Here is a 21,816-nt window from a genome sequence, read left to right as displayed (position 1 = left end):
TCCCACGAAATTTGTTGAGGACACCGATGGGAAAGTATTTGATATTATGAAATAATTTTTCGTGACTGATTCCTAGTTGCCAATAAATGGAAAAGGATAAAATATACTTTTATTCGAAAAAATTAATTCATAACATTGAAATGCTATTGTGATTATTATTCGTTATGGAATGGAAAAAAGAAAAGGTTTTAATTATGAAAGATAATATATTTGCATATATAGATGGAGTTTGATGGTAATAATCATCTATCAAAATTTGTAGATACATTAACTATACTCTGAAGAATAAATACGACGTATAATATGGATAATTTTTATAGATATGTTAGAATCCAATTACCATCATCCCTATAATTTGAAGGTAAAACAACTCAAGTAATCCAAAAAATTGAATTAATGACATTAACTTGGAATTTCTCCAAGTGGTGTACAAACAACAAAATTTCACAGAAATCCTGGTCATGGAAGCGTATGGGGACGAAACAAGAGGGGGTAAGTGCAACAAAACCCACTGCTCCAACACTGCAGGAAAACAAATACAATCATCATATTTTCTTTATTTTTTTCTTCTATTTTTAAGGGCAATGGAAAAATGTGATAGAGCATCTACAATAAATAATGATATCAACTTATCTTACTATAGAAAAGTTAGTGAAGAAAATAGAAATAATACAAGTTAATTCAACGTAAACTCACCACAGAAAGCAATGGTCCCTGCTTAAATTTTCCGTGAAATGAAAACGTGATTGGCTTTGGACTGTCTCCAGGCCCTCTTATAAATCCACTAGAACACATAATTGGAAGGGAAAACAATGTCAAATGACATAAAATCCAATAACAGGGATCAGTAATTGAACCATTTTCAATTCAACCATGAACTCACATTAAAGATGTAGATATAAGAGGTGTCCTTCTTGTATCATATATGGCGATCAGTCCCCTGTACACGTCATCTCCACCTTTAAAAGAAATAGCCAATCGCTCCCCCGAATTATCCCATGCTATCTTTTCAATTCCCTGACTGAATGAAATTATATAAGAAAACCAAAGGCCACATTCTAACAAACCAAACAAATATGGTTTGGGAAGGGTAGATGTATGCCACCCTGCTTTTGTAAGAAAAGACTGTCACTAGAATTTGAGCCATGACATCCAGGTGACAGACAGTCTTAAGAGCTGGTTCAGAAGGAATTTAATATAATGACGAGATTCTAGGAGCACATAAAGGAATTATTCAACATAAAAACATAATTTCATCTTTACCTTCCTGTCAATGATAATATTTCCGGCAAATCAACAGGTAACAGATGAGCATCTGGAAAGTCACCGATGGAAATTATCAATATATGACATTTCATAAAGAAAAAACAAAAACCAAAATAATTTGAAAAATTGCACATCATGAATGCTACAACAACCACATACATTAATATTAAAAATGAATTGAGGTTAAGACTAAGACTTCAAAACAGAGGGTCGTAAGTGCTCAAGATTTGATTGCATGCTTCTATTGCTTCTATCAATCACTTTTCCCTTTTCTATCCAACTCACAAATTTTATTACGGGAAAAGATTGGTACTGTTTGTCATGGTCTTTGTTGTCAGCTCACTATAAATATACTTTATAGGTCAGAGACTGTATCACATTTATCCCAGATATCTTTAATATATTCCATTTCTTTCTCTAACTTTTCCCTTTTCAATTTAGTTCCTATATTGCAATGCCACACTTTCATTTGTCCAGTATTAATATAGCCAAGATACAAAAAGTCAAAAACAATAAACTTAACATATCTTTAAACAAAAAAGGTCAGATACCTAATGAGGGAGGCTTTGATGCAAAGTGAACAGATCCCAAAGTTGACGATTCAGAAAATGCAAGAAGTATCATGCGCCCATCCGGATCCCATGTTGCTCCCTGATAACACGTCATTGAAAGTAGAAACTAAATAAATGAGCATTACCTGATAGCTATAAAAGAATAAAACTGTGCTGATCACTTCAATAGTACATAAATGCTAAGTTCTACCACTGAATCTTTTTTTCATAGATATTGTTGCACTCAAGATATATGAACACTAATAACTCCTAGTCTCAACAGAAGGTAAAGTATGAGTGATAATAGTACGTATTAGGTAAAATACACAGCTTTTCTTCTACAAGAATATGAATGATGGAACATGTCTATATGTTCATCTCACTTGTAATTAAGGAGCTGTTTTAATGGCTCATTATAGAGGTTCTGGTAGAACAGAGGGCAAAATTGAGGGGCAATGTGCAGGTTATATAGTCTTTTGGAGTGTTTTGCTGGAGTAAAATTTTCCCAATTTTATGGGTGACTATGGCCCTAAACTTTCTTTTGGCATAAAATTAGGTTTAAGGCTTCCTTTCAGTGTTCAACTGATGGTTTATTGAAGGGAGTCACTGTTATTTCTGATTTGTGGAGTTATCAAAAACAGCAAAAAATATGTTAATTCTTTTTTTGCTCCAAAGAAGGGTTAGATTGCAATTAGCAATTAAGGATTTTCTTTTTTGCCTCTATATTAATTCAGCTCCTTAAACACTTAAATAATCCTTGATCTCTCCTATGGTTTCTTCTAAGATATTCCATCATCCTACCCTGGACATTCTTTCTTGATAATAAATTCATATTTTATTACGAAAGCAACATTGCCCATCACCCTAAAATGAAAAGGTATGTTATAGCTCTTACATTTAAGCATAACTCAAATTTTACACTGAATACTATTGAAGATAATTTTATTTATACTATCAACATATTGTCAAACATATCAACACACTGGAGACGGTTAAGGACTACATGCCACTTGCTATAAATAGGTCATCTTTGAGCACCAAAACATGAATGTCAATTTCATATACCTTTACAAAACCACTTGTTGATGACCATTGTTCTGATGTCCAAGTGTTTGTCTCCCAAAGATAAAATGTTCCATCACTGAACGAGAAAAATAATGACGAGGTGTGAATCATAAACAGTGGATGTTCAATAAATAATCACGTTTCAAATTTTGCATTACAATTTTGAAGCAAAGAAGTAATCTCCAGTAGGTGACCACTTCAGCATTGATATGCCTCCCAATCCCCGTCGAATGGGTGTCCCTACACCTATATATAATATCAAAATAACCATAGATTCAGAAATTAGAGACAACCATTAGAGCTTAAGATTTTTTTATATGACAATATAAATTTTTGTGGTCTCATAGAAAATCCAAAATTTAAGTAAAGGGTTGTTTTACGCCTTTGACAGCCAATGTAAAACATTTTGATATCCTGGACATAAATTACCCATGACAGATAGGAAATTGTTAAAAGAGATTTAATGGTAACTAATATATCTCAGACTTTGATTTCTAACTGAGCCCAACAACATCATTTGACATAAGTAATGGACCTCAGCTAGTGAGATAAGAAAGTCATCGTCACCGTTGCTGATGAACAACAAAATGCCAATCTAGATATAAACACAATCCTCACCCGCCATGCTCGAAACTATCAATATAAGAATTCAGAATCACAATAGCATACATAAGCAGGGACACAGAACTTTGATTGATTCTTCTTTAGCACAAAAAAGTTGGGAAGGGAGTACATTCCAGGGTCAGTCACACCACAAGCCTCAATAGGGCTTATAGTGCCACTTAAACTTTCATATGACCTTGTGAACAAGTTACCAGTAACCACTGGTACGAATGGGACAAAGGACCTTTAGAGTTGATGTGATTGTATCCTACCAATTGAGCCTATCTTCATTGACAACATTGATCAATTGATAAGATAAAGTTACATCAACTGAAAAGTTAAGTTCACACTAGAAAATTAAATTTAAGAGTTAAAAAGGGTGTATTGCTCCATATTTAAACAACCTTGGTCTATGGTCCATCAGATTCTATCTTCCGTATGTTAATGTGTTTGTTCAGTTCATCAGTCTAGGCTGTAAACATATGCAATTTAGGGTACTTTTAGTATCCACTCTAAATTGAGGGAGAACAACTCAGGCAGAAAAATCCAGAATGATTTTTAAACGTATTGGCATATCGCAAGGATGTTTAAAAGTAAAGTGCAAAACACTTAAGGAAGCAAAGATCTTGATCATACCTTGAGCAAAATCCCATACTGTGAATGAGGAGCTTTCATATGAACCAGACGCTAAGTATGTAAAAATAGGTTAAGAAAAGTATGGTTGAGTACATACAATTTAAAAAAAAAAGAATACATGTCTTGCACTGGGAAACACATAAAAGAGCCCAAAACTAAGGACTTTTAAAATTTGTAAGGATATCTTCCATCCGGTCTCCAAGTGAGAGCACTGACATGCTCATCGTATGGACTACGAAGAAAATCAACCAGGATATACCGATTTCCGGAGCTTCTAGACAAACTTCCTAAAAAGGAAGCAGCACCAGATCTAACAGATGCAGCATTTCCAGGATAAGAAGCAGCCCAGATGCAAATTCCACCTCTGCAACAGTAAACCCAATTCCAGTAAACAAGAAAGCATACACCAGACCAATTGACGTTGCATTCACCATAACAACCACACATAGACAAAAACTCACTTGCAACCCACAGCAAGCATTTTCCCACCATTGGGCCTCCACTCCAGCACCCTAACGTCTCTCTGTGACTCATTCGCCAAAATGCTCGGATCCTTCCCCTCTATTCACAATGTCAGAATATCAATCAGCAGTTACTAAACAAAAATTACAATAGCTAGGACCTTTTTTGGAATAACTTTTTTATTAAACACTATGGAAGAAAAAAAAAAGAAAAAATGAAATAAGCTTCTCCCACATGTCAAACTACTTGTAGGAATAACCTGTGCTTATTTTATCTTTTATTTTCTTGTACTGATAATTTTATCCATAAAGACCTAAACAAGCTACCAATAACACGTCTCAAGATCATAACAAGTTAAGTACCAGACTCTTGGTAATCACGAACCAAAACTTGTGTAGGGGCAGAAATGAAAGCAATTATATGCTTATTAGGGTGCCAGCTTACTCCTTGGAGATCAACCTCCGGCAACAAATGCACCTGGCCCAACAATTAACATTCAAATAACACCACACTGTCAACCCACTTTAAATCACACCGTAATGCAAAGAGTGAAAGGAATCAAGCACAGCATACATCGTTAGGGTAAAAGAGGCGTCCGAGATAGGTGTTCACGAGCCCTTGCAAGAGTGCCACCGGACCTTTCCTCTGAACGTTTTCTCCAGCGGCGTTCGCCGTCGTCGTTGCTCCTTCCTGATCGGAAGCCTCGCTCTCCAGAGAGTGAAAGGGAACGGGACTGAAGACCGATCCCTAATATAGAAATAGGAAATGGTGATAATGAAGAAAATCGAGGGAATTGGGAAACGTCTATGATGCGATTAGTTACCAGGATTTTTCCGTAGGTTTGGTTGGCTTGATCGTCGGACAGAGCGTTCACTGTGACTGCAGAAAAGAATTTCAGTTAGAGAAGCAAAGCAATAGGAAGTGTGTGTGTGTGTGTGTGAGAGAGAGAGAGAGAGAGAGAGTTACTCAGGTCACGATTGAGTTCGCAGAGAGTGAGTGAACCCGGAGGAGGAAAGGAAGCCATTTTTGGTTCCCGTTAGAGAGAAAGTAGGGTTTTAGCTTTGATTCACCCTTGTTTTCCCGCTTTCTTCTTACCTTAAGATGAGATACAATAAATTATTGTATTAATTTTCAATTAAGTATTAAAAACTTCATTTTTATTATTAATGATATTGTTAGCCTTTTTCCTCTATTAGGTATCATGATCTTCCATGACTGAAAGGAACGAAGGAAAATAACCAGCGTAAAGATGATGAGAAGATGAAAACGCCACTGATAGAAAGGAAACAGAGGAACGACGTTTTATTTCTGTATATCAGAGGAAAAGCCTAACAAGACGCAGAAGGTTACAATACATAAAAGCCAGAAAGGTGTTGCCTCCCTGTGATTCTATCAAGAAAGAGTTCTAAGATCCTCTTTAGGAATAACAGTGATTTTTCTTTCAACTGTACAAAAATACTGTAATTGGTTCTATCAGAACCAAAACCTGAGTTCAAGCAATGAATTTCTTGCATAGTCCTAGACACAGGTTCCTCTCACCCTTTACCCTCTTCATCCAACGCCGATGGAAGAAACCCACCGTTTCCGCCCAAACCCGTTTGGAGGACAGAGTACGAGACCCCCACTTTGACAAACTCATGACTCACCTCAACAGACTCTACCTTGTCCTCGAAATCCACCACCTCATGTCCACACGCAAGCGCGCTCCCTTCGTCTCCCTCACCCTAATGTCCCGCTGGAGAAACATCCTCGGACTCAATGTCCCTGTGGGCTCCTTCCTCCACAAATACCCTCATGTGTTCGACGTGTTCGTCCACCCCTTCAGGAGGAACACGTGCTGCAGGATCACGAAAAAGATGAAAGAGTTAATCTTGCTTGAAGGGGTGGTGGTGAGGCAGCAGGAGATGGAGGCTGTGAAGAGGGTGAAGAAGCTGCTGATGATGTCTGTGAATGGCACTCTTCGTTTGCACGCTTTGAGGATGGTCAGGAGGGAACTGGGTCTACCTGAGGATTTCAGAGACTCCATTCTTGGGAAATTCAGTGGGGATTTTAAATTGGTTGGTTTGGAGGTTGTGGAATTGGTTGACTGGGATGCAGAATTGGGATTGGCTGAGGTTGAGAAATGGAGGGAGAGAGAGTACACAGAGAAGTGGTTGAGTGAGTTTGAGACCAAGTTTGCATTTCCCATTGGTTTCCCAACTGGGTTTAAGATCGAGAGAGGGTTTAGAGAGAGGTTGAAAAATTGGCAGAGGCTTTCATACACTAAGCCTTATGAACGGAAGGAGGTTGTTAGGGTGAGGACATGTGGTGGGATTGAACGGTATGAGAAGAGGGTTGTGGCTGTTCTTCATGAGCTATTGAGCTTGACTGTGGAGAAAATGGTTGAGGTTGATCAACTGGTTCATTTTCGTAGAGACCTAGGTATTGAAGTTAATGTGCGTGAATTGCTTTTAAGGCACCCTGGTATATTTTACATATCAACTAAAGGGAAGACTCTAATTGTTTTTCTTAGGGAAGCATATCGTAAAGGGGGTTTGATTGAACCGAATCCTGTGTATGAGGCACGTAGGAGTATGTTGGATCTTGTTCTATTAGGGTGTAGAAAAACCAGAAAATTGTTGGTTGGTGACGAGGCTAAGGAAGAGAGTAATGCTGTAGTCTGTGAAGTGAATGAGGAAGGTGAAAGACAAGGAGATTGGGTGATTCCTTTCTTGGAGAACTGTGAGCAGAGTAGATCCCCTTGATGCTGTGTGTAAAGGTAGCAGATGTAGGATATTTGAAGAGATTACGAAAATGGTTTCAGGTTTTTGGAGTTCATTACCTTTGGCTTCTATTTCCTTGAGCAGTGTTTCATTTGCATTCTACTGATCTCGATTGATTTTTCATGTGGTAGCTAGATGAATGGTGGACAAATAAGCTCCTTTGTGTTAAATATGTGCAATATCTTTACTGCCTGTGTTGTCTTTGGTTACTTGAATTAAAGGATTATAAATTAATGATGTTCAGTTGTCTTTCCTGTTGTATTTGTTATAGGAAATTACTTCTATTTACTTAATGTTTATTAATCCATTGCTTTCTACACCACATGGAAAATGAAGACTCAGAAGATTATTAGGCGTGGGGTGGAAAAGATGTAGGGCATTGAGAAATCTGAAGTCTAAGTAGTGCAATGTTACTGCTATTTACCTTCGAATTAAAAGCAAACATGATTAGACCGACTATGTCATTTGCTCAAGACTGGTATAAATTTATTAACAGAGTGACAGACTGCTACACTATTGTCACACACACTGATAGAGTCCTTAAGATGATATATGCTTGCAAGTTGCAATATGTTATGCTCTGAAATCAACAAAAACTGTTTGATTTTTTTTTTTTTAATTTTGTTTCTGAAATTTATGTCTTGCCTTTGGCATTTTGGGTCTATCCTGCTAATGTTATCAAGCTTTATTTGTCATTACTTTTTATATGGATTCTAAAAGGATTACTTTTTTGGTCAATCCTTAATTTACTTTTTGTAGCATTGCGTGCATTCATATGTTAATATTTTTAATAAATTTAATCTTATTTTCTACAGCATGGAATAGATCAAGTGCAGTCACTGGACTTGAAGAGGACAATTGTCTTCACTTTTCTCGGTTTTGCTTTAGTAGGTCCAACATTATAGTTTGGTAATTCCCTAGAACCTATGTTGGTATATCTGAAACTAAACTCTTTGTATAGCCTAATAAGTATGAATTTGTGACTGTACTTTAAATAATATAAATATAATGACATCCAACCCAACAACAGTAGTAATAAGAGCAATATGTTGTTAGGTCCTTGGTGTAGGTTTTTTTTAATAATGTTGATAGTATTTATTCATTGCCCTAATGAATATTATTAGAAGAATCCATGAAGATTGATTTCTGATATTTGTAGGTTCTATCTTTAGGAAATTTTCTGCCATGGTCACATGAGTTTGGATGAAGGCTGAACGATTTGTCAAGTCTGTCTCATTTCCATTGCTCTTCCTGACATTTTTTTAGGGATTTGTATCTGAGTAAATTGGTTACACTTCCTGGAGCATCAGATGCATTTTTGCGGCTTGTACTTGATCAGGTGGGATATTTCTATTGGTCGTCCAATACACTCCCTGTTGCCACATTGTGTCAGTTATTAATTAATTTTGTGCTTCTGTGTGATAGTTTAATTTTGAATGTTATGAAATCTTTTCACAGTTCTTATTTTCTCCCATATTCATCGAGTTTTCTTAGCTACATTGGAAATCCATCACAAGCTGTACTGTACCTAAGCTAAAACAGGTATGTTTAACTTACTCGCTTTTGTTAAAACGGATTCAAAGAGTGGTTATTAATGTTGTCATGTTTATTAGTGTATATTCATCTACCAATTTCATTTTGTAAGAGTGGTTCTCTGCAGTTCAAGCAAACTGGAAACTATAGATACCTTTTCAATTTCTCAACTTCAGATTTGTTCCATAACAATTTCAGGTTAGACTGGTAGACCCCATGCACACACACTGGGGATTTTACTTCAACATAAATCTATTCACCACTCCGATACATGTTGGCATTTTAATATTGAAGATCGATGTCTAATTTGACTTCACCAGTACTTAATTTTCTTTCTTGAAATACATTTAAGATAATCAGGATTTTATTTAGTCGATTGCTCCTTGTGGAAATTCATAGTTCTTGAAAAAAGAATTTTCAATTGATCTTTCAATAGATACTCTCTCATACTACCCTTCTAACCCTTTTTTAGCTGAACAACAACGGAAAAATGAACATAATGAAGGAACTTTTTATTAACATTTCCATCTTCATCTTGCAACATGTTTGGATCTCTGGCATGCATCTTTATGTCCCTTGTTTTCAAGTATTATATCATATGAAGATGGGATGCCGTTTGGCTTTCTTAGTCGGTTGACATGGCCACCCAGTTGTTCGCAGTTCATTGTCCCATTTTTCTATGTAAAGCAAGCATTTAAATTCACACGCATATAGTTGATTTTTAATTACATTGAGAAGTTCTCAAATGCCTAAAATCAGTGGAATGGAGCTATCTTTGGTTATGCTTGTTGACATTTCAGATGGATATTTTTCAACTTAACCTACCAGATTGTATTTGCTGTTGATAGTATTCCTTGGCAATAGAATCTAACGTTTTCTTCAATGTTGTTATATTTGCTTCTCCATTTTATTAACGTTATTGTTGAGTTTAAAGTAAATGGACATAATTTCAGGTCCTTGCTGCTAATGTTATTGCTTTGGCTTGGAATGTCATTCTCTCATTTAAGGCACACAAAGAGGTTCTTCCAAAATAGGTAAGCTTTATTTTCTTACCTTAGGAGTTGAAATATACACGAACATGAGGCAAGAAGAAATTAATAGCTTCATAATTAAGTAGTTGTAAAGGTGTTATTTCTGTAATTAAAAGTGAAAATACGATATTCTTCAAATGATCGGCAATTATAAAGTTACTCGTTACTATAATATCTACCAGTTCACCTTCAACAAAGAATTATTAGGACACTTGGAAAAAAAATAGAATAGTTTTGCTGAGTGATTCAATATGTATTCCCTAACAAAAACCATCTTGTAATAGGGTGATGTACAAGAAAATCCTATTATTATGGATGTATATATTTTTCATTAAAATTATAATAAAAGGTTAAAAGTTACATTTGAACTTCTATTTTTTTAATGTATTTTCCAATATATTTTTGGATTAAGAAATATTTTGGAATATATATTTTAAAATATACTAAAATATATTATGAATTGCATAAGATAAGAAGAAACAAAAATATGTACACCTCTCATTAGAGTTTTTAATACATTTTAATAAAGAGTAAAATTGGAATTGTAGAATTTATGAGCGTGAGGAAGAAAAAAAAAGGAGGTGCAAGAAGAAACTTTCTGATTTCTTATCACACCTTAGTGAAAAGATTAAAATAAACTCATATTGCATTGTCATTGTCATTGTCATCCTTATTTCTTCAGCATTTTCATCTTAACAGTGGTTTTTAAGTAACTAATATTTTTATGGGATGGGATTTCTTAGAATGATTACTAGCTATTATGAAAATTTTAATTTCTATATAAGTGGAATTTACATCAATTGTATAATGTTCAAAATAATTTATATAAATAAATCTCTTTCGTACAAGGGTTATTTAAAAATGAAATCAAATTTTAGAATAATCAAACTTGTTGAGCTATTATTAGGTTTGACCTATGGTTCCAAGATCGATTCCTACACTATTAAAATAATGTTTGACTGATGAAACCCACTTCTCCAACACAAACTAGTCTTTGATTATTATTATTAACTTTGAAATATTGTGCGGACTATGATTATGAAAAAATAAATAAAATCTTTTAAAATTAGTAAGTTATTTTCATTAGTGGCCGTTTCTAAAATAGTAAAAAACAATATCATGATCTATATTATGAAAATACGAAAAATAAATACTATACAGAATTCTTAATAAATATTTCAGAATATTAACGATAGTTTTATTATTATAGATATATTGTTATAAAAAGAATTGGACTAGATTCTTTTCTCCCTAGTCATAGTCCATAATTCATATGTGAACCCATACTTTCTATATAATTGGGCTTGACTGGTGCATTTGGGGCCCACGTTTTTGCACATTACCTTGTCATTGCCACTTGTTATTTTTCTGTTGCCTTGTTATTATCCTGATTTGTATGTGGATTAAGAAAAAATATGTTCTGTATTGAACAATTTAAAAATTATTTTTTCATAAAAAAAGGTTAGATGGTACAATCTAGAAGAAAATTTTCAATTATATGACTTAAAATTAAAAAAAAATATTAAAGATTATTTAAAGACACTTCTTGAAAGGTTTTTCATATAAAAAATAATTTTTAAATTACATAATCTAAAAAAAATTCAGAAGTTAAAAAGGATTTTTAAATTGTATAATTTATTTAATTTACTTTCAAATTTGTCAAAATTATTTTTTAATCAAATCTGTGTCAAACTGGTGAATCGAATTAGTTCACATATTTTAGTTCATTTTAATAACTCTAAACTTTATCATCTAAAAATAAAAAGAAAAACTTTTGGACTCCATATATTACAATTCAGAGCATTTAAAAGTCAATTTTTAAAATATTTTCACATTGATAAATAAATATATAGAAGAAAAATATGGTGTTCAAAAAAGATAAGTGCATTTACACATATCTTAAGGGTATAACTGATAATGGTTGAAAACACCGTTATTTTATACTTAATTTTGATACTAAAAACATCCTTTATGACTTAAAAATTAGTTTGAAATCATGTTTTTACTTAAGTTGTGAGAATAAGAGAGTTGAAGGTGGTAATATTGGTTATGTTTGGTTTTCCTTGTTTTGACCGGAATTAAGATGAATTGGATAAAGAAGTTGAAGTGGCAAGGAGTTGAAGTCAGGAAAAGCTGGAAAAGTAACATTCAGAAGATCCGCAAGCAGCGCTGAGCGTCATTTGGGGCGCTGAGTGCTAATTTCCATTGTCTCGCGCCTGAGCGTCACCTCCGAGCACCAAAGTTTCCTGTCTCACGCCTGGGTGCCACCGTTGAGCGTCATTTGAAGTGTTGCACCTATCGTTGAGCGCCATTTTTAGTGTTGAGCGTTGACAATGTGGGTCTGAGCCAGTTTCTGCTATTTTTTTTATTATATAAGAGTTTAGACGATCTAGAGGATCTATCTTTTGACAGAAAGAGGCGCATAAACACTCCTTTCACCCTTCGGAGGTGAATTTTGGATGCGGAAGCTCCGATCTTCAACTTTTAGGGTTTTATCTTTCATTCTTTTCCATATTTCATCTAGGTTCACCATGTCTATGGTGAACTAAACTTCCATTGTTGTTGGGAAAATGAAACGATGTAATCCTTTGAAACTCTCATGTATTGAATTGATTTATATTATATATGTTTTACTTCATTAATTGTTAGGGTTTTTCTTCTACGCTCTATGCATGCATTGTTTAACTCATTCTATCGCATGATCATTGATTTTGTCGATATGGACACATACGGGAAAATCTAGAACTTGAGAAATTATCCCAAAAGATAGTATTACCTAGACATAGGAATATGATGGTTGGTTGCATATACACTCCTGTGCTTCAGAATTAATTATTAGGGATGCTAGGAATTGTATGAACTCGTAATTAAGGATAGACTTATTTCACCGGGACATCGGGTTTAAGTGTTTTAGAGAGTGACATTAACATTAATGAAGAAGACGAATTCGTAAATACATGAGAGTGGATAAGATAATTCGGAAACCCTAACAACATAACAATCTCATATTTTATCAATCATTCACCTATACTTTCTTTAATCAATTGATCAAACACTGGCATTCATGTTTATTTTCTTCATTTTAAATTGAATATTTCCATTCTCAAATCTTAAATAATCAAGAAATCACATAACTGTTATGATGGTCAGATATAAATTTGCATCTCACATCCAAAAGTTAGAAATAAAAAGATTCTTTCTAAGTTTGATATACCTATATCAAATGTAAATTTTGTCCAATTAATTACATAAATATTATCACACATTTTTTTTTTTTTATGTCTGTTATATGATGTTTGACATAAATTCGATAATATGGAAGAGAATTTTTTAAGTAAATTTCCACCAATGATAAAAAAAATTAATAATGTTAAATGTAATAGTTCATAGATTTTTTTTTTAATTAATCTTTATGACAAAGCTTACTATATAAAATATCATAATTAAAATGGTAGTGAGACAAGTAATCATTAGATATGCATGTAGGGAAAATGTGTTTACTTTACTTTACTCCTCTTATAGTTCCAAAACATGTTTTATGAATTTCCCTCGATTGAAAATCATCTATTACATGTTATACTAATTCGTATTAAGTTTTTTAAACGAAATAAAGCAATAAAAAAACGAAAAAAAAAATACTTTAGTACACGTTAGCCATTTGACTGTTTAATGTACCACTGTAGATAACAACAATGGTGTGCTATGTTATGATACAGTGAGATCATGGTTTTGTTGTATCTGATTCAAATGATTTTTGAGTGTTCAAAAACGATTTATAATGTAACTCAGCAAAGTGATTGAACCATGACGTAGAAAGTTCTCCTAATTCAACTTCATTCTTATAACTTTTTGATTTTGTGGTACATTAACTATATTTGTCCACCAGAACCGTCGGACATTGCAAAGCATTATTAATGTATACAAAAAAATATATATTAGTCAACGTTTCAATTTATTACTAGTTAGGCAACTTATGTCGGAAGACTTTGAACAATGTCCTATGTAATGCTTCCAACCAAAGCAACCCTAATTCTGCTCAAAATGAATTCTTCTAAAATAATGGATTCACACAATTATTTATATTAATTCAAGAACAAGGTATAAGATTCTAAACTATATTTAAACATGCTTCCATAATTGATGCAATCTAATAACAATATTTTCTAGAAAATTGGCTTCATTGAATTCATGATATTGATTTCAATATTAATTATTTGATTTAAGGTTTTCCATTCAGGTACAAAACCATATAGTAATTAAAGTTTAATTTAAAAAAAATAGTATAGCTAATATTTAAAGTATATTTTCTATGACTTTCTTTTATCAACAAACGAAAGATATATTAAAATAAACATTCGAAATGTTTCAATCCGTATATAAAATGACAAAAAAAAATTATACAAATTACAAACTATATGTATTCAACTGCATAGACCTTAATATAAAAGAATCACCCTTTCAACTCGTATGGGGAATAAACCAATACCAGTAAACCACAAAACATGTTACCTCTTTAAAATTAAATATAAGCTTTATACTTTATAACTCGATGATGACTTAACATATCTATTGTGTTCATAATATAGCTTACATTAATAATTACATTCTATTTGGTACACTAGAAGAAAAAGAGGATTTCATGACGGTCTACTATGTTGAAATCCACTTATCATAATATATTGATCGGTGACAATTTTGTAATAAAACTAAGATATATTATGATGTATTTTAAGAAACCTATCATAATAGGTGTAATGATGACATTTTTGTAATACAAATTACTTGTATTATGATAGGTAAAAGCCACCTATAATAATAAGTTAAACACGGAGATAAAATGGAAATTATAAGAAAACATATTATGATAGAAATTAAAACAACTATCATAATAGGGAAAACCCCCTCTTTCATTTCATTTCTTTCATTCTCGTCCTTGAGCACAACATTTCTTTTTCTCGTCCTCATTTCATCTCTTTCATTCTTGTTCTCAAAATCCTTACACGTCTCAAAGCCTCCATACCGTGCACACTCATCAGAGCCTCTACGTCGCCAATGCGCCTCCATGTCGTTGTCGTCGTCGTCATTTTTTGCAGGATTGTGGACGAAAGTTGTTCTAAGGTAATGTCTACCCTAATCCACGAAATTTTCTATTTCTCCCTTTCAATCAGAACAAGGGTTTGATTGCAATTTGGGGGGTTTTTCATCTAGAGTTTGGGGCTTAACCTGTAGTCTGTTTGAGAGTAGAATAACCGAGGGGATTCTCAACACCCACTGTTACTCACGAAGGCACTCTAGTCGAAGGGGACTCTTGGACTACCGCCTGCTATTTCAAGGTTCAATTCCAGAATTTCATTCTCAGAATTTTAGTCGCAAGATGATTTTTAATAGCAGACAACACTGATTGTCTTTAAATTCAAAGAGGAACAATGTTCAATTTTGAGGGAACTAGAGGAAAAGGCATTCTGAAGAGTGTTTTGAGAATACATAATCCAAAGTTTTATTGAAAGGTATATACTTTTAAATTTCAGGTTAAGTATGTTTATTGATTGATGTCATTCTAGCTGTGTAAGTGACAAAATATATTTATCTCTATCAATGCAACTCTAAAATTAAGTTGACAAGCAACTAAAACTATCATTCGTACATGTTTTTCATGGCACAGGCATATTTAGGCCTTGCATATGCATTTATCAACGAGGGTTTTTCATTTGTTGATAAAGATGAAGGTCTCTTGAATCTTATTTTGGTAACCATTCTCATCTGAATCTTAGAGTGAGTTGTCTCCTAGGGATTTTACACTTTACTTTGGTCATGAATTCAATGCAAAATTATTACAGCAATTAAACATCCTAAAGACAAAGTTAGGCTTAAGAATTGCTTGGGTTGAGGGAAGAACAAAGGCATATGGAGAACGACTATTAAATATTCATATTCGGTGGCACAATCTAATGAAGGAGAAATTGAAAGCAACCAACATATTGCAAGGTGTTAAGAGATTAGAAGAAGAATTGGAACGTTTAACTGAAGAAAATATTCAAGTTGATCTTGATGAGAAGGTGTATAATCCGATACATTGATTTAGTTATTGTTATAGGCTTGGGGCAATTTCCTTCTTTTCCCCCCTTTCTTTTCCCCCTTTCTACGTATGTACACATACATTTTCATAAGAAAAATTTAATGTATGAAATGAATTCCATTTTATTTATTCAATTGAATTTGTTCATTTCAAGATATATATATTATAATTTGATTAGATGAGATCATAATACAAGAAAATTAATTATAAATTAATTGGATATTAAATGTAAACATGTAATTCTTTTTTTTAAAAAGATCAAGTTTTTATATAGGTAAAAAGTTAGTTGTCATAGACATATTATGACAGGTGATAGAAGAATGTCATAATACGTTGAACCTTAATATGATGTCTAAAACTATGATGTCAGACCATCTATCATAATAGATCATGTTTCGGTGTTAGAGCCCGAGACCGAACCGACCCCTTGGACCAGCTTCCGACCGTCCGACCCGTTCGTCTTGTCGATGTCCTCTGGGAATCAACCGGGAGGTCCTGCAAAGAGAACACTCTGACGCCCAAGTCAGATAACAGATCAATTAGCTAGTCCAATTTAGATTAGATTCAAGATTACTTTACCTGTCCTGCTATTCTTATTTATAGGCTGCACATTCGTACCTGACCATTAATTTCATTGATTTGCTACACCTTCCGTTACATCTCCATCAAGGCCCATCAATGCTCTTACAACCTCACTTCTACCTGCCCCACACCGTTCGGCCCTCAGTTGCCCTTATTCCCCAAAACTTTGCCAGTCGGCCCGACCGCACTCCCTCCACTGCACTTGGTCCGACCGGCCCGACCGATCCCTCTCCACTACAGATCATTTTTACCTATCATAAAAAATGATTTTTTCACTAGTGATACAAAATATTTTTTTATTATTTTAGTGTAAAAGCTTGAGAAATCAAGAAAATTAAGTCAATAAATAAGCTTAATTTCTCATTTAATAAGCAAGATAATACTCAAGATAAAAAAAAAAATCTATATTTGAATGATATTTTGAATTTAACAAATCGAAGAAGATTTTATATCTATATTGAAAAAACAAAAACATCCCATGTCACTCTTGCTTTTGAAGCTGGTTAATATTTTCCTTTTTTGTCTCGAAATTTTTCATAATTGGAGGTTATATCTTGTTGCTATATATACCATACATAAGTTCAAAATAAAATTTGAGAAGTTGACGTAATGCAACTCATGTAAGTAACTGCTGAAGAATAAAGATAATAAACTTTTCCCACCTTCACAAGTAAACGAGAAGAATTAAATATTGTAAAAAGGTTTATGTTTTAATTTCGCTTCAAGTGGGTATCATTTTATGTGTTATTTAAATAAGTATCAATTATTGTAACAAGTACAACAATTTTCATAGGGGCTTTAAGCAATTGAAAAGTAATCCATCACGATAGTTACGTACAAAAATTTTCCTCATATTAATCATTCACCTTATTTTATTGAATACTTTTAACTTTAGAATGTGTTCATCAAAATTCATATTGTTTGGGATTAGTTAAAGACACACATTACTAAAAAGTAGGGATATCATGAAATAAGTTATACGACACGTTATTTATATATCATTAATTTCATTTTAATTTATGACGGGTCAACATTTTATAATTAATAGTAAAATTTAAATTGAGATTTATTAGAACTATAAAAATCTTAAAATATAATTAAACGTAAAAGGAGTAATATCTGCGATTAGATTTGGTGCATATAGATTCAAATTCAAAGTTCAAACATAGATTTAAATTAACTAGAGTTGAATAATGGTATTTGAAGGGAATTAAATAAAAATAAGAAAAAGATAATGTGCAATACAAAAAACACTAGATCAGAGAGGAAAACAAACTAAACGTGTTCTTAATTTGAGATAGAGTACTTATATACTCAATGTTTTTGTGGTTATAACTAAAGAGTGGTGCTAACAAGGTCTTAAAGGACTTTAGTGACGAAATCATATATATATATATATATATATATATATATATATATATATATATATATATATATATATATCCATTAGGATTTCCAATGCTTTTATATGACTTATCACATTACTAAAAGAAAAAAAAAGTTATAATTTAGATAAATAAATGCGTTTTAATATGATATTATACTTTATTTTTCTTTTATTGTTGATTTTTTTTTCTTTCTCATTATTATTATTTTTTGTGGTAATTGGAAATTAGGAAAAATAAATAAATTCATGATATTTTAATTAATTTTCTTAGTTAAATTAGTATCACTTGATTTTTGTCAAAATTGTTAAGATATGTCAAATATTTCATTAGTGAATATTAGGCAATAAATATTATGTTAACTATAATTTATGTATTATTATAATTTGTACAGATTTATGCAAACGTCATTCTGTTAATGGACGAGAAATCATAGGATCCTTGCATGTATATATATGGTACATTAGTCTTTGAAATAATACATTAGAATTATTCTTTAAACCTTTTTATATGGTATCAAGAGCAATCCTTTACAATATAGGAATCAATGCTTCTTTTTTTCATTGAATATTTCTGATAACTCCTTTCGATAAAAATCAATTGGAGAAAAATGATTCAGGGACTTTCGTGGCTTCCAAGAGCTATATTTCTATTGTTGCCAAATTTGTGACCAAGTCAGATATATTTAACTTTGCCCTTGATATTTTTGTTGTTACTAATGTAGTGATAGGATAATTGATTCAGGTACTATTAATCATATGACATGTGATCCTCATAAATTTACTAATCTTTCCCTTCATAAATTTACTATATCCTTCTCACCCTCCTTATCGATTCTTGATGCTTTATTTGTTCCTACATTGAATTGTAATATTATCTCCGTCAACAAGTTAACTAAATCACATTCTTCTGTTGCCTTGTTTTACCCAACTCATTATCTTTTTCGAACATCCATTCCAAGAAGAAGATTGCTCGTGGTACAGAGAGTGAAGGATTATACTATCTTGAAAATGTCTCACAACAAACCCATAAAGGAGCATTGGCTTGTCTTGCAAATGGTCACATACAAGATAAAAATAAAAGGAAAATTTGGTTATGGCATAGAAGGTTAGTACATCCCTCTTTTGGTTATTTAAAAAAATATTTCCATCATTATTTCATAATTAATGTAATATTTCTGATTTTCTTTGTGAAACTTGTGTTATGGCAAACATTCATTGTGTTGTGTTTCCTTTAAACAATAAAAAAATCGATTTTTCTATTTCATTAATTCACACAGATGTTTGGGACCCTGTCCCATAATCTACACATAATGGAAAAATGGTTTATCATTTTTGTTGATGATTGTACTAGGGTAACATTGGTGTTTTTGCTTAAACATAAAAGTGATGTGTGTGATGTGGTTCATTCCTTCCATCATATGATCATCACTCAATTTAGCACATCTAATGAGGTCCTTCGATCAGACAATGGAAGGGAATATTTTAAGACTGAATAAATAGAGCTCATGAACGCTAAAGGTATTTTGCATCAAATTACATGTCCTTATTCACTACAACAAAATGGAGTGATTGAGAGGAAAAATAAACATATATTAGAGGTGACAAGATCACTTTTGATATATGGTAATGTCTCATCTTATTTATGGGGTGAGGTTGTGAGCTCTACATTTTATTTAATTAATCAAACCCCTTCTAGTGGTTTAACTTTCAAAGGCCTTTAGATGTGTTGTTTGATCATTGTATCATTCCTTTCATAGTTTATTTACCCCCTCATGTTTTTTTATGTGTTATATATGTTTACTTACACTCACACCAACGTACAAAGCTTGAAGAATGAGCTATTAAATATGTTTTTGTTGGGTATGGATCAACTTAAAAAGGTTAACGTGTTTATCATCCACCATCAAATAAATTTTATATCTCTATGGATGTGACATTTAATGAGCAATAATTTTTTTTATGTTGATTCTACACTTTAGGGAGATAATGAAAGTGAAGTGCATAATCATGATGTTAGTATGTTTGATATCTCAAATATAAAATTATATTGTAAAGATAAATTATCGTGTGAGGACCATTCTGCAGGAAGTGAGTCAATCCTAAATATGGACACTTCTTTTTTGGATAATACAATGTCCTCATATCATAATTAATTTGCTCAATCTTTTCCACAGGTTCGGCTTGACTCTTCAGAGGTACCTTATGATCCTATCTCTGATAATACTAATGTAGATGAAATCATGAAATTGTTTGTCTTGATCGTACTTTTGATAATACTAATTTAGATGAAACCGATCATGAAATTGATTCTAGTCTATGTGAAACCACCAACACACAAAACACTGAGTCTATTACTGTTCAATATATTCCTTCACCTCGTTCTAACCGTGGTAAACCTTCAGCTAAATTTGAACCAGACCTCCAAGCCAAAGTTAAATATCCCATTAGTAAATATGTGTCATATCACAGGTTATCCCAGTCATATACATCATTTGCATCTCAATTATCTTCAATTTCTATTCCTAATAATATACACGAAGCTTTGGCATATCCTAGATGGACCAAAACAATGGTTGATAAGATGACAACTTTAGAAAAAACCAACACTTGGGATCTTGTGTCCTTACCAAGAGAGAAGAAAAATGCGGGCTGCAAATGAGTATTTACAATTAAGCATAATGCTAATGAAACTATTGAGAGGTATAAATTATGGTATATTCCCAAGAGACGTTCACACTGGTAGCTGTAACATCCCAAAATATATAACAATGTATATAGATATAGAATGCAACAATTATAATAAAAGAAAGCAGTAAGAGTGATAGATGAGAATACATAATTTACAGTCATCCAAAATGAGGTGGAAATTTAAACTTTACAAGTATAAAGTCTTTAAAAACATGCTATAAGTCTAAGAGGGTCCTAAGATCTAGTTGAAGTCCTAAGCACCACGACCGGTTCTTCTTCGTTCTCCAATGCGCGCTCCAGTAGTACATCATCAGCTACTGCTCACATCCAAAGGATTGGATGATCATCGCAAGGGGGAAGGCAAGCACATACAACACACACAATGCAAGGGTAAACTAGGTATAATAAAAATAAAACAAGTTATTAATCAAGTATTTCAAGTATGTAATGACAATAATACAACACAAACTGTAAATGAATGCATTTGATTGATACCAATGACAGACCACGTGATTTGACCCTCCGGACTAGTACGAAATGTCGAGTTCCAGGGGTTTGTGCACTTGTGGTGGCCCTACTGCTTTGCAAAGCCATTGCCGAGGGGTTTCACCCGACCACACACAAGTGTAAGTCCAATCAAACTCATCTTGGCCCATAAATGGAGACACCCAAGACTAGGACCTCCTGCTATTCTCACCACATGACTCATCACTCTCTAATTGAGCATGGATGGTCATTAGAATGTCCAGGTAAACCCCATCCTGAACTCCGGCCATTCATACGGTCAATCACGACAAACTATAGTGGCACCACCATGTAACCTCCCTTGAGGATCATGGAATTACGTCCAATAACCATACTTTTAAATTTGACACACAACTAATGATTTTTGACGTTCACACACTTGTACATGATCATACATTGTCATTTGAATATATACAGATCATATATATATATATATATATAATACATACATACTCAAACATTACATACTTTTGCAGAAACATCATTTATTAATACTAATTTCTTTATAGCATTTTATTACCAACACTTACTTAATTTAAAAAGCTTGGAGACCCTCACCAATGGATCCAGAAGGGTCAAAAACCCCCAGAACGACCTAAAAAAGATCCAAAACGGACGTCCGGAACTCCTAAAACATCAAAATCATCAA

The 21,816-nt window shown here is 33.0% G+C and overlaps 2 protein-coding genes across 15 annotated transcripts; one reads left to right on the top strand and one right to left on the bottom strand.

The window, feature by feature from the left end:
* Positions 1–286: 286 nt before the first annotated feature.
* Positions 287–5,678, bottom strand: LOC106753912 (aladin). The gene is made up of 14 exons (XM_014635796.2): positions 5,550–5,678; positions 5,407–5,462; positions 5,157–5,330; positions 4,946–5,060; positions 4,583–4,682; positions 4,306–4,485; positions 4,122–4,180; positions 3,041–3,128; positions 2,883–2,958; positions 1,818–1,917; positions 1,264–1,315; positions 884–1,021; positions 697–784; positions 287–522 (listed from the first exon to the last, which is right to left on the bottom strand). The coding sequence occupies exons 1-14, from the start codon at positions 5,605–5,607 to the stop codon at positions 460–462; spliced, it is 1,347 nt and encodes a 448-aa protein (XP_014491282.1). The 5' UTR covers positions 5,608–5,678; the 3' UTR covers positions 287–459.
* LOC106753913 (protein ROOT PRIMORDIUM DEFECTIVE 1) lies at positions 5,515–12,458 on the top strand. 14 transcript variants are annotated; one of them, XR_002666819.1, is made up of 7 exons: positions 5,515–5,630; positions 5,780–7,386; positions 8,161–8,254; positions 8,505–8,684; positions 8,804–8,887; positions 9,006–9,076; positions 9,832–10,252. XR_002666819.1 is itself a non-coding variant. In XM_014635797.2 (2 exons), the coding sequence occupies exon 2, from the start codon at positions 6,083–6,085 to the stop codon at positions 7,325–7,327; it is 1,245 nt and encodes a 414-aa protein (XP_014491283.1). In that variant the 5' UTR covers positions 5,515–5,630; positions 5,780–6,082; the 3' UTR covers positions 7,328–8,144. The 14 variants fall into 14 exon arrangements, 1 of the variants encoding a protein (XP_014491283.1); XR_002666820.1 differs by having other exon boundaries at positions 8,991–9,076; XR_001375262.2 differs by adding an exon at positions 11,993–12,458 and having other exon boundaries at positions 8,804–9,912.
* Positions 12,459–21,816: the final 9,358 nt, after the last annotated feature.

The sequence above is a fragment of the Vigna radiata genome, unplaced genomic scaffold (genome assembly GCF_000741045.1).
Source record: "Vigna radiata var. radiata cultivar VC1973A unplaced genomic scaffold, Vradiata_ver6 scaffold_7, whole genome shotgun sequence".
NCBI classification, from domain to species: Eukaryota; Viridiplantae; Streptophyta; class Magnoliopsida; order Fabales; family Fabaceae; genus Vigna; species Vigna radiata.
The sequence above is the reverse complement of the archived record's forward strand: the minus strand, read 5'-3'. Positions and strand labels throughout refer to the sequence as shown.